Source organism: Amphibalanus amphitrite, unplaced genomic scaffold (assembly GCF_019059575.1).
Source record: "Amphibalanus amphitrite isolate SeventyFive unplaced genomic scaffold, NRLGWU_Aamphi_draft 000288F_arrow, whole genome shotgun sequence".
Taxonomy (NCBI): domain Eukaryota; kingdom Metazoa; phylum Arthropoda; class Thecostraca; order Balanomorpha; family Balanidae; genus Amphibalanus; species Amphibalanus amphitrite.
Genome location: NW_024881783.1, coordinates 278,469 through 290,617, shown reverse-complemented (window position 1 = coordinate 290,617; position 12,149 = coordinate 278,469). Strand labels below are relative to the sequence as shown.

Sequence of the window (12,149 nt, the reverse complement as noted above, 5' to 3'; positions counted from 1 at the left end):
TTAGCTAAAACTTGCTAGAGTTAGTCATAATCATGCGTTCTGTCACATATCTTCCGGTTTTTTCGAAAAGTCAAAAACTTTTTGAAAAAAATATAAAAATATAAATTTTGAATATTATTATATAAAATTTTCGAAATTTTCAAAATTTTGAAAATCCGAGACAGCAGTTTGATAGCGCGGTCAATTCTGAATCCTTTCATGCAAAGAAATTGGATCTAGCTTAAAAACTGAGCTCTTGGGAGCGATTGCCGTGGTTCAATGTTTTGCGTCGAAATCGGACGAACATGACGTCACTCTGACGTCATTTCCGGCCGACCTATGGTAGCTACGAAGTTCAAATTTTGACACAAGGTGTCAAATTGATGCAGCCGAAGGTACTGAAAGTTTGGCGTCGATACGTCAAGCGGTTTGGAAGTTATTGCAGAAAAACGGGAGGGGGGGCTATAAATAGCCCCCCCCCCCAGTGGGGCGCGGGTTAAGATAGCCAAGTTTGCGGCGAGGTTCAGAAACCGCTATCTATCTAGGTTGCAACCCCCGCGGCCTCTTGGTGTTGAAGAAATTCGTTCCCTTCATTTGAAAATGGGCCTTGCGCAAGGCTCTATCTTCAACATGGAGCGACCGTTAGTGTGACATCACCTCGTTTAGTCATTCTGATTTAAACGGGTTCGTTCGTTGAAAAATCGCTTAAAACTTGGTCTGAACTTTGTTGTGATGCCTACAGAGTAAAAAGAATCAGCTTTATGACTGTAATATGACAGTAATGTGGACTATCCCACCTTCTAAAATGTTGTTAAAACCAGTTAAATTGTGCCCGACTTTATAGATTGGATGACCAGGAACACGGTTCTGGCATTTATTTTTCATTAAACATCTTAGGCTTCCCATATTCCAAACACAAACTTTCAAATATGTGACGTCACAGCCCAAAATTACCTCCTTCCCCAGGCCACATTACTGTCATAAAGCTGATTCTTTTTACTCTGTAGGCACCACAACAAAGTTCAGACCAAGTTTTAAGCGATTTTTCAACGAACAAACCCATTTAAATCAGAATGACTAAACGAGGTGACGTCACACTAACGGTCACTCCATGTTGAAGATAGGGCCTTGCGCAAGGCCCATTTTCAAATGAAGGGAGCGAATTTCTTCAACACCAAGAGGCCGCGGGGGTTGCAACCTAGATAGATAGTGGTTTCTGAACCTCGCCGCAAACTTGGCTATCTCAACTCAAACCCTATGTTAAAGGTTTCTTGACAATCTTTTGAAGCACAAAATTTTACTAAAAATAAATCCACCATTTTTAATTTCATGAATGAGGCGGTGACATACTTCGTGGCAGATAGACGCGCTTCTATTCGCAGCGGATATTGAAAAGTTAATTAACAATTCTCAATTAAATATGGCAACAGGTGAAACGAACGTGGTTGATAAACTGACGACGGAGACCGAGAGCGATTTCATTATCGGCAATACCTGAAATAGCACAAATATAAATCCCCTAGCCAATATGTAGGAGATTGATAGGCGAGCCATTACTCAATTATGACAAAAATAGGGTACCTTAGATTACAGGATTGACAGGGGCGCCCGTTGACCTACTTTCTAAAGCGGGGTTAACAGAATCCCTACTCGGACTGAGGAGTGGGGACCAATACGTCTCCAGTCTCAGGGCACTCGAACCGCATAACCCCTATAAAGCGCCCGCCGGCGCCGACCCTGATCCAGTGTTTGATACCACCGAGGGCTGTCCACATCCGTTCCGGTGGACGCCGGGAGGTCGGTAAATATTCATTGACTCGTACTGATCGATCAGAGAGCTGAGTCATTGTTTCAAGGCAAACACTGCGAGTCGACTGTGTTGGCTAGTCGATTAGTTCAGTAAGCACAGGTAGGAGCAACGATTTGTTTACAATCCAGCTAAAAACTTTGTGAATGCTTAGCGATAATTCATTATCGCGACTAAGCTTAAGAGCTTTGCAACGGACGCGTAGTCGCTCATATAACGTCAATGTGACGGTGCTTGATCGGGCAAAAATCTGGGAAAACATTCTCCGCCATTCGTTCGCAGATCCAATTTGTTCCAGAGCGGCAGAGCGACGCATTAGACGAAGCTACATAGAACTCACATATCTAACTGGCAGGCCGAAGGCGGAATGTATCGACATTAGCGAGCATAACATTGCAAGTTGCGACCTTCCCGGAAGGCTTCCCGTAACGTCTGGCAGAAAAAGGATGATACTGGTCGAAAAAAAAATACATTCGTTAATGCAGTAGACGTAAGAAGGCAGGGAAATTGTCGCTTGTATCGTCTGTCGCTGCATTGTTGCACGGCAGCCATCGGAGTGCAATCCATTATCTAACTGAGGATATCCCAAACAACACAGTGAAATGGACATCCTTCCTTCATACCATTCCACAGCAATGATAACATAAGTTCAACGGCGTTATTGTAACCAGAGTTCCTACCTCGAGTCCAACAAACTCAGCGTTTCATCCCTCATCATTTACCTCATTACATTAGCAGTGGCACGCTTGCCAGAAATTAATGCACCATATCCGGTGAATGTTCCAGAGATCATAAATTGAGCCGTCTCAGCACTCTACCTACCTGAACCCTCCAACCTCTCTCTCTCCTCCCCCCCTCCCCCTCCCCCCCAGTGTAAGTATAACCCCATCTCGTCGGCTCGGGGTCACAGAGAGCCTACCCCGCCCCCGGTGCTCGGTCGGCAGGTCCACGTACTCAACCACCGGGGATCGACATCCCAACCTTTTAATATTCCTCCACTTCACTCGAACGATCGACCACCTACCTCCCAAGTGCTGTTAAAGCTCTCCCACCTGTATCATGTAACGTTAGTGCTCTCCCGCCTGTATCATGTAACGTTAGCGCTCTCCAGCCTGTAATATTACGCTGTCGTCAGCCCTCTCCCGTCTGTATCACTGCGTCGTCATCCCTCTCTCATTCATATCAAAGTATCAGCGTCGCTAATACGCCTACACCACGGCATCGTGAGCCCTCCTCTGACGTATCAAAGCGGCCTGAGTCGCTTTGGTACTCACCGCTGGTGAGTTGGACGGGCGCCGCGCACCGGATACCGTCCACCGTGGTGACACCGGACTGAGGTCGCAGCAGCACGCCGCCGCCGGGGCCCCCGGTCTCCAGCACGGCGTGCGAGCGCTCCACGCCCGAGCCCTGGATGCTGATGTCGGGCGGCTGGGTGCGGTCGGGCACACCGATCACCAGCCGACCTAGCGGCGGGAGCCGGAGTCAGTGGCCAGTCCCAGGACGGCGAAAGTACGCAAAATTCACATACACAGCATGCTAGTGCATATCCAGGTGAGCTTGCTGGACTAGATGGGGTCACGTGAGGGACGGCGCGACATCAACATGACGCTCTCTGTCCCACGGGAGCGCCCATAGGAGGTGATACAGAGGGCGCCACCTACCGGGGTAAGAAGCGAGCGACCGAAAACCCTGGAAAGGGATGAATGCCGGAACAATCGCCCCCGACGAACGCGACAAAAGTTCCATTTTGAGCTGCAAATACAGCGTTACTGGGTGCTGAATACTCACCATATGTATGCTCCCAAGTGAACTGATCCAAACAGTGCACACTGCATGCGATGACAACAGAAAATGATACAAATAGCTGAGATGCATGCGATGACAATAGAAAATAACACAAACATTCATCGCATCGTCAAATGCAGGTTCTCATATGTCGTATCTCTGTGATCGGTCACTCTGTCGGGTTCGTACCATGTTCGGGCAGCGGGATGAAGCTGACGGGCGTGCTGAGCCGCGAGGCGCCGTAGTTGACCAGGTGCGGGCGGCGCGTCTCGGAGCGCTGGCCGGGCTCCGAGGCCGTCCTCGGAGGCGAGTACTCGGCGTGGAGACCGGTCCAGCGCGGCGGGGACGACACGCCAGCAGGCCTGGTTCCACTGCCAGCCTCCATATCAGCAGTTCAGCAGTGCGCTGGAAACGGGCACAGTCAACTTAGAGTGGGCCACTTCACTGGAGAGAATAAAATAATGCAGGAATTAGTGAATACTCTTGATCTAATGTTGCATGTTTTACTTTTTGCATCAATCATCAATGTGTGTTCTGTTCCTTTGACTGATGGATCAATGCAGGTTACTTGTGATAGTGAGATATATCATTTCATGTGTTTCAATAGCTCAGGAAGAAGGAACATGTGGTTTAATAGTTCCTAGTCATTTTGAAGCTTCAAAAGTCTAAATGTCAAGCTTGATAATGGGCTACACCCAAAAAGTAATCTTACTTTATAATGATATAGTCAGCAATATATTCAACCTTCTACAATCTACAGTCTTCATGATAATTTTACGGATTGATAAAACTTGAAATATATAGTCAGATATTTTAGCATGTGTTATCATTTTAAGAGCTTCAATGAAAAGCTCACGTGATACCTAGATACTTTTAGCACTAGCCAGATGAAAATATCACCTTGCTGTTGATTTTTCTTTTTGACTTTCTGTTCATTCCTATAGCTCGGCTTGTGATGTTTCTATCAGTGCACTTTAAGAGATCAGACAGGCTGAAATATCTGACTAGTGATTTAAAAGGGTTCTTATTACCCTTATTGTCATGGCTTACAGTTTCAATATTTGTTTACAGTGACGGTGGTTCTTCAGGTTCGAAGAAGGGCAATAAGGTGCACCTTCAATTAACTGCTAAAAACAAAAACAAGGTAGTGGCCTGTCTCAATTTGAATTGAATACTGAATAGGCATTAAAATGAATTCAAACTGGGAGCATGTGACAATAAATGCAATAAAGCACTGTATGTACTGTGCAAAATATGTATTCATAGCTGAGCAATGACAAAATACACAGCTTAAATGTAACAAAATCCATCCAATGAACAAAAAAACACACAAAAAAGCAATACCTATTCATGCAAAACCGAAAACATGGCAGACCGTAGCCTTCAACAAAGCAACTATCAAACTCACACCACTCTGATGCTGGATTTCTATATCAAAGTGAAGGAGGCGATTTCCAAGCAGCTTCGCAGCTTCAATACAGCAAAAACCAGAAAAGAATAACAAAAACGAAAGACAACTACTATCCAATGCCGTATAAGAGAGCTACTATCAATATTTTTTTTTCTGAATAATGAGCGCGGTCGGCACATTCAAGGTTGCCAGAAATGAGCTGTGAAACTCGCAATCTGTAGAATATCAAATTTCAATCATTGCTTCCATATTTAGAGGGAAAACTCTTCGAGCTGTTTTTCCACGTCCTTATGCATAGTGCATACGACTTACGAGGTCTATGTTCATACATATTCCATTCATCTATTTCTAATTAATTGTTGAATGCAATTTTTCACTATTATTAATACATCTACATGCAAAAATAGGTACGTTGAAGATTTCGGAACTAATTCAAAATGGTGCAGGTCCTGCTATGGACGTCAAACCCCTTGAGAGTTGAGACCCCACTTTTTTTGCGATAATTTTTAAATGCGTGAACTCTAGTTAACGATTTTCTGGCAATGTGTGTTTCAGAACCTGCCGAAACTTTTATTACAAAGGTATCTTGACGCCAAACGATTATGAAAGGTACTTCTCATTCACTCATAATGCTAAGGTCAATTCAGGCCCGAGCAGAGGCTTGTCCGTTCGGCCATACTCGAGCCCCGCCACCAGCGCCATCTGCTCTTAATGTCATCTACCAGCGCCCGCTACCGCTACCAGCTACCGCCCACCAGCAAGCCTGGATGGAGCGCGAGACGCGAGTGACCACCGGACGCCAGGCAAGGAGCGCCGGAGGGTAGGGCGGAGCTTAGCGCTGACGTCATTACGTGGCTCCGCCCCATGAGCGCGTAGCCTCTACCCAAACCGCAGATTCGTTCCGTGAAATTTAACATTACGAGTAAATGAGAAGTACCTTTCATAATCGTTTGGCGTCAAAATAACTTTGTAATAAAAGTTTCGGCAGGTTCTGAAACACACATTGCCAGAATATCGTCAACGAGAGTTAAAGGGACCCTCCCACCTTCAAAAAAGTTAACCCGCGCGGGGCTGGGGGGGTAAATTTTACCCCCCCTCGCGAATTTTTGCGATATCTCAAAAACGGCGGCGCGCAGCGCCGCCAAACTTTCAGTACCTTTTCTTACATCAATTTGACACGTTCCCTGAAATTTTGAGCGAAATCCGTCGGAAAATTTTTGAGAAATTGACGTTTTAGTGACGTCATGTTCGTCATTTTCGCCTCAAAAACGGCAGAAGTTCAAACGCCGCTAACATCTTCAATTTCAAAGGAATCAAGACGTAACAAAAAAGGTTATACGTAATTTTACTTTGTCTATCAAATGGCTATCTCCGTTTTTTGAAAATTTTGGATTTTGGCCTAATTTTTTTAAAAAAACTGACTTTTTTGGGAAAATCATTATAAAATCCAAAATTTTGAGTCTATCGAAAAAACCGGAATATATGTCAGAGAAGTGGTCTATGTGCACCTACATACCAAATTTTAGAAGAATTGGTTCAAAAATGTGGGATTTATTCAAAGTTTTATGACGTCACGACACACAAAATTTTTGAAAAATGACTTTTTTGGAAGTTCTAGACCTCGCACGGAAACAAAAATAGCACCATTCGATTCGCCGTGAAAAACTGCATCAGATAGACACCTTTTTAGGCCTTAACAACCAACTTCAAAATTTGACCTCACTTGACCTGACCTTGACCTGACCTCGACCTGAAATTCATCCAGAGGTGGTCCATATCACTTATTGAGTGTGCCTATTGAATTCTATGAGTAAAATGACCCATAAAACATGTGTCGCACATGCCCTTTTCTATATTTTGTTTTTTGGTGACCTGACCTGACCTGATCTGACCTTGACCTTGACCTCTGAATGATATTGTATGCAACGAATATTGTCTTGGTAGCCTAAGAACACGTTTTGGGCGATCAGTCTCAGTCCATGACTCCATTCTTCGGCAACTACGGTGCAAGGCCGATACTGTAGAAACTTGCAATTTGTACCCTTGACCTGACCTTGACCTTGACCTCAAACTTAAAAATAAGTACATGTTTTTAGTAGTTCGTGATGAGAGCTTTCGATTGGCGTTTGAATTTTCCAAATCGGACCGTTAGTTCGGGAGATAACAGGGGGGGTAAAATTTACCCCCCCCCCCAGCCCCGCGCGTTCGGCTGGAGACCCCAGCCCCGCGCGGGTTAATGAATTGGCATGAAAGTGATGTCGCTCGGTTCAGAAAGAGCAAAAACGAATATCTACCAAATTTCATCGAAAAATATTCACCGGTTTTCAAGATATTAGACTTTTACTTTTGTTTACTTTTCGGGATCTCCGCTGTTCCTAGCGACTTTATTTGAAAGTGCGGCATTTGTTGCGCGCAAGCAGCATATACCGCGTATTTACAAATTGCAACCGAGCTCCGCCGTAGGGTATTTTATTTCCGCCGTAGGGTATTTCACTTGGGGGATTTTCTACCATACATCTGCCTGAGCTTAGGGTAATTACAATTCGTCGGCTACGTTCAAAAATGATGCACCTTTTTTCGCAGTATAGGATATCGCATGTGCATATTTCTGCCTTTTTGGGTGCGCTTTATCGGTATTTCGTGAGTAACTCGCGTAAAAACCGTCCGATCGCGACGAAACTTTCAATACCCCCGATTTTATCAATTTTACACCTACCCTGAAAATTTCATGACTCTGACCCAAATGACCTTTGACCTGTGACCTATTTCTCGAGACCATGTTTGGCCCGAATCGCGATTCGGCGTGTCGGCTCGCATTAGCCGCGCGGTTGCAGTCTTCATGTGGTTTTAAGCGTTGAAACATGTGATATGATGCTGGTCCCATGCATTTAAGGGTGGGTGTCAAGGTCACCTGAAGGTCAGGTCAGCTCAATGACCTCTGATGACCTCGGTTCACTTTTTCGAGTTTTACATGTTTCAAGGCTAGTTTTTGGAGCTGATTTCGAATTTAGCAACCATTTGAACATTACAGGGGGTGTAACGAAATTATCCGGACACCTTTCTTCCCGCTGTAAAAGCAAAACAATCTGGTACTTTTTTAACTGAGCTTGTAGCCACCTTTCATAAAAACACAGTGGCGAATATTCTGGAGCATTTCAGCCACTGGATTATCCAGCACACTGGCTTTGATGCGGACCAACGCCGTCTAAACCTGTGCCTGCGGTTGAGCAGTGCTTATGGCGGGTGGCTCTTCATACACCTCCTGCTGAACAAGAGCCCACAGGTTTTCGATTGAATTGGGATCGCGACTTTTTCCAAGTCATAAGCGTTACCCCAGAATGATTGAAGGTTCTATCGGCATCACTTCCCGTTCTTTTAGAGACTTTAAGTAGCGCGCCGCCCCGCATGAAGACAGCGTGGCTTGAATCAGGCATCAGTGTGCGTTCAGAAACCATGCCCTCCTATGCCGTCTGGTTGAGCGCCTCCAATCATGCTCCACCGTACCTTCCCTGGAAAAGCTCCACCCTTGCCTATGGGGCAAAATATAAGGGACAAAAACACAAAACAAGACAGATAAAAACAAAGCAAAATTAACTCATTACCTAATGAAATTCAGGCTGGAGCAAAAACATACATAGGTAATAGGTATATGTATATGTCAAATTAGGATGAAAGATGAAAGAAGTCAGGATGAAAGAAGGATGAAAGGATGAAAGATTAAAATCAACCTGACCAGGCCCTACGGTCTGACCGGGTCCTAACCACCTTACTTCGCCTAGCTTAACCCAGACCGGCAGCGGTGCCCCCTCTCCTGACTTGACAACGGGCTACATCTTCGTGCTGCCATGGGGTGGCGCCACTGGTGGGACGAGCGCCACTGGTGGAGCAGGCGCCACCTCTGTGGCGGTACTGCCGACCTCGGACCGGCGGGATGACGGCGTCGAAAGCCCGATGACTGTGTGCTGGACGGCGATACTGAGTCGCCGCTCTCCGGGCACCATCCCCATCGACCTAGGCCCGGCTGGTGCTTGGCGCCGGGTGCCGGATGGCCGCTGCGCTCGGCGGCGGTGCTGGGTCGCCGCTCTCTGGAACGACCACTGACTCGTCTTTTTTTATCTCGTCTTTGTGTTACCGTCTGGTTAGGCACTGTCAAACTCCCCAATATAACCTTTAACACTAACTGTCCGTATTCTAACAAAACTAACACGTGAATCCTTTCCGACCAATCCCCTTTGACAGTGCCATAAATTATGAATTGTTCAATGTGTGATCCCAAATTATAATCAATAAACGGAACGGAACGGAAAATTCAACCTAGCCTGCCACAACACCTGCAGAGGTACCTTCCTGGAAAAATGACGCCCGGGGAGATGACTGTCCAACTTATTGGAATACTACCATGATTGCTTGTCAAAATGTGTGTCATCATGCTCTTGTTTGACAAGTGATGTATAAGAAATGTGATATTCAATAATTATCTCCTGACTGTTGACTGTTGAGTGATCAAAATATTCAAATAATCAGGGTACAATGCTGTGCATAGTGCACACTAATCATGTTGTTTTGGTGTAGGCCCTCTGCACATTGTTGTGTGCACTGCTATGTGCACCTTAAGTAAAAAAAGTGACTGGTGGACAGGTGGTACATGACAAAAGGAATTGAGCAACTGTGAACTTCATGCCCTTGGTCTTGCTGGTGCCAAATGCCTATAGCTATAGCAGGATAAGTGAGGGTTGTAGACATGCTACATACATTGTGCATTGAAGATATTGGCACAAAGTTCATCCGTAATTACTATGCTTAACACCTAATGTAAGAAGCGACATAAATGCCTAGATGATAAAGCTCTCTGGTCAACATCACACAAATTTATTGGCATACTTTGCAGGTACATATTTACATTCATGGCAAATACTTTCGATTTGATTCAGAAACTAGTTGCTAGTAAGCTTGCATTTTTGTAGGTACAACAACGACCATATATTAAATCATAAAAAACCTTCTCATGGCATTCATCAAATACCTTTTTACCAAACAAGTACCTAGCTGCCATGCAATGATTCTACAATTTGTCCGCAATCCATCTATATCTCAACTGACACAATGAATTTCAAATACCCTAACAAAACCTATAACTGTACATAAGAAGAATGCAATACTACAAGAACTATGAATTTCTTAAGTTATTCTCACATGCTGGAATGTTGGAACTCTACTTTTGTTGTCATTTTCCATGTTTGATTGAGCCATCATATAGAACTGTTTTCGTTCTTCAGTCACAAGCTTTTGCACAAATCTTGAATTTTTACACATCATCTTGAACCATGCTCCAGTCTTTCCAACAAGGTAATATGTAACATCAAAGCAATTTTGATTTCAATTTGTTACAACAGCTTCAGATCATGATAGGCTTGAGATTTGTTACACCACTTGCCAGACAAATCTCTACAAAATGTGCATCAATTCCCAAACTAAGTACCTAATTAATCATATCAGTATTTGCAGTTTCCACACAATGTTTCATAATACTATTCTATGTTTGTATAAAGAAACTCAAATAATCCACAAATTGTTATTGAAACACTCCCACTTCAAGAATTCACAGCAATAACTGTACAAGTTCAGATTCAGAAGCAAACAAACATTGCGCCAGATTTCGTATGAAACGCGCCATCGTCCTGAAGTTTCTACCACAGACGGTAGTTCAACCGCAGCCGTAGTGCGAAAACCCCTGCCCGCCTTACCCCACGGCGGAGCTCGGTTGCAATTTGTAAATACGCGCATATACCACCGCGTGCTACAAAACGTTTTAGTCAAACATTTAACGGACGTTCGAAAGCCTGATGACGTCATCAGATTCCCGTAATGGTTAAGAGATAGGGACCACGCTGGTCCCACCCTGCAAGTAAAGGGAAGAAATTTCTTGAACACCATAAAGCTGCGGGGGTTGCGATGTCCATAAAGTTAGCGTCGTATTCGTATTCGGATTCAAATTCGAGTAATGATTTCGCTCAAAATTGGCATACAGATAGCAAATGGCACGCTGAGTTCGAAAATGGTGACCTTTTTTTCCTAGGTCAAACCGTTTGACCTTGAGAGGTCAAAATACTGCGTACCCTGTAGAATCTTTGTTTATGGTCCGATTTGAAAAATTCGACCACCAGTGTGTTCGTCTCATCGAGAAGCAGTAGCACATTCAAAAAAATCCGAGGTCAAGGTCATAGGTCAAGGTCAAGGTCACCTTAAAAATCGCCGTACCCTATAAAATCTTCATTTTTGGAGCTATCGGAAAATTTCGGCCACCACTGTGTTCGTCTCATCGAGAAGCAGTAGCACATTCGAAAAAATCCGAGGTCAAAGTCATAGGTCAAGGTCAAGGTCACTTTAAACGTTAATTTAGTCCCCGTACCCTGTAGAATCTTTGTTTATGGTCCGATTTGAAAATTTCGGCCACCACTGTGTTCCTCTCATCGAGAAGCAGTAGCACATTCGAAAAAACCCGAGGTCAAGGTCATAGGTCAAGGTCAAGGTCACTTTAAACGTTAATTTTAGTCCCCGTATCCTGTAGAATCTTTGTTTATGGTCCGATCTGAAAATTTCGGCCACCACTGTGTTCGTTTCATCGAGAAGCAGTAGCACATTCGAAAAAATCCGAGGTTAAGGTCATAGGTCAAGGTCAAGGTCACTTTAAACGTTAATTTTAGTCCCCGTACCCTGTAGAATCTTTGTTTATGGTCCGATCTGAAAATTTCGGCCACCACTGTGTTCGTCTCATCGAGAAGCAGTAGCACATTCGAAAAAAATCCGAGGTCAAGGTCATAGGTCAAGGTCAAGGTCAATTTAAACGTTAAATTTACTCCCCGTACCCTGTAGAATCTTTGTTTATGGTCCGATTTGAAAATTTCGGCCACCACTGTGTTCGTCTCCTCGAGAAGCAGTAGCACATTCGAAAAAACCCGAGGTCAAGGTCATAGGTCAAGGTCAAGGTCACTTTAAACGTTAACTTTAGTCCCCGTACCCTGTAGAATCTTTGTTTATCGTCCGATCTGAAAATTTCGGCCACCACTGTGTTCGTCTCATCGAGAAGCAGTAGCACATTCGAAAAAATCCGAGGTCAAGGTCATAGGTCACGGTCAAGGTCACTTTAAACGTTAACTTTAGTCCCCG

The 12,149-nt window shown here is 44.4% G+C and overlaps 1 protein-coding gene across 1 annotated transcript in view; it reads right to left on the bottom strand.

The window, feature by feature from the left end:
• Positions 1-3,956, bottom strand: part of LOC122387525 (pleckstrin homology-like domain family B member 1) — a 67,656-nt gene extending 63,700 nt beyond the window's left edge. Inside the window, exons 1-2 of the mRNA XM_043377789.1 lie at positions 3,761-3,956; positions 3,061-3,249 (exon numbers count right to left, since the gene is read on the bottom strand). Coding sequence (XP_043233724.1) covers positions 3,061-3,249; positions 3,761-3,956 — 385 coding nt within the window. The remainder of the gene's footprint in view (positions 1-3,060; positions 3,250-3,760) is intronic.
• Positions 3,957-12,149: the final 8,193 nt, after the last annotated feature.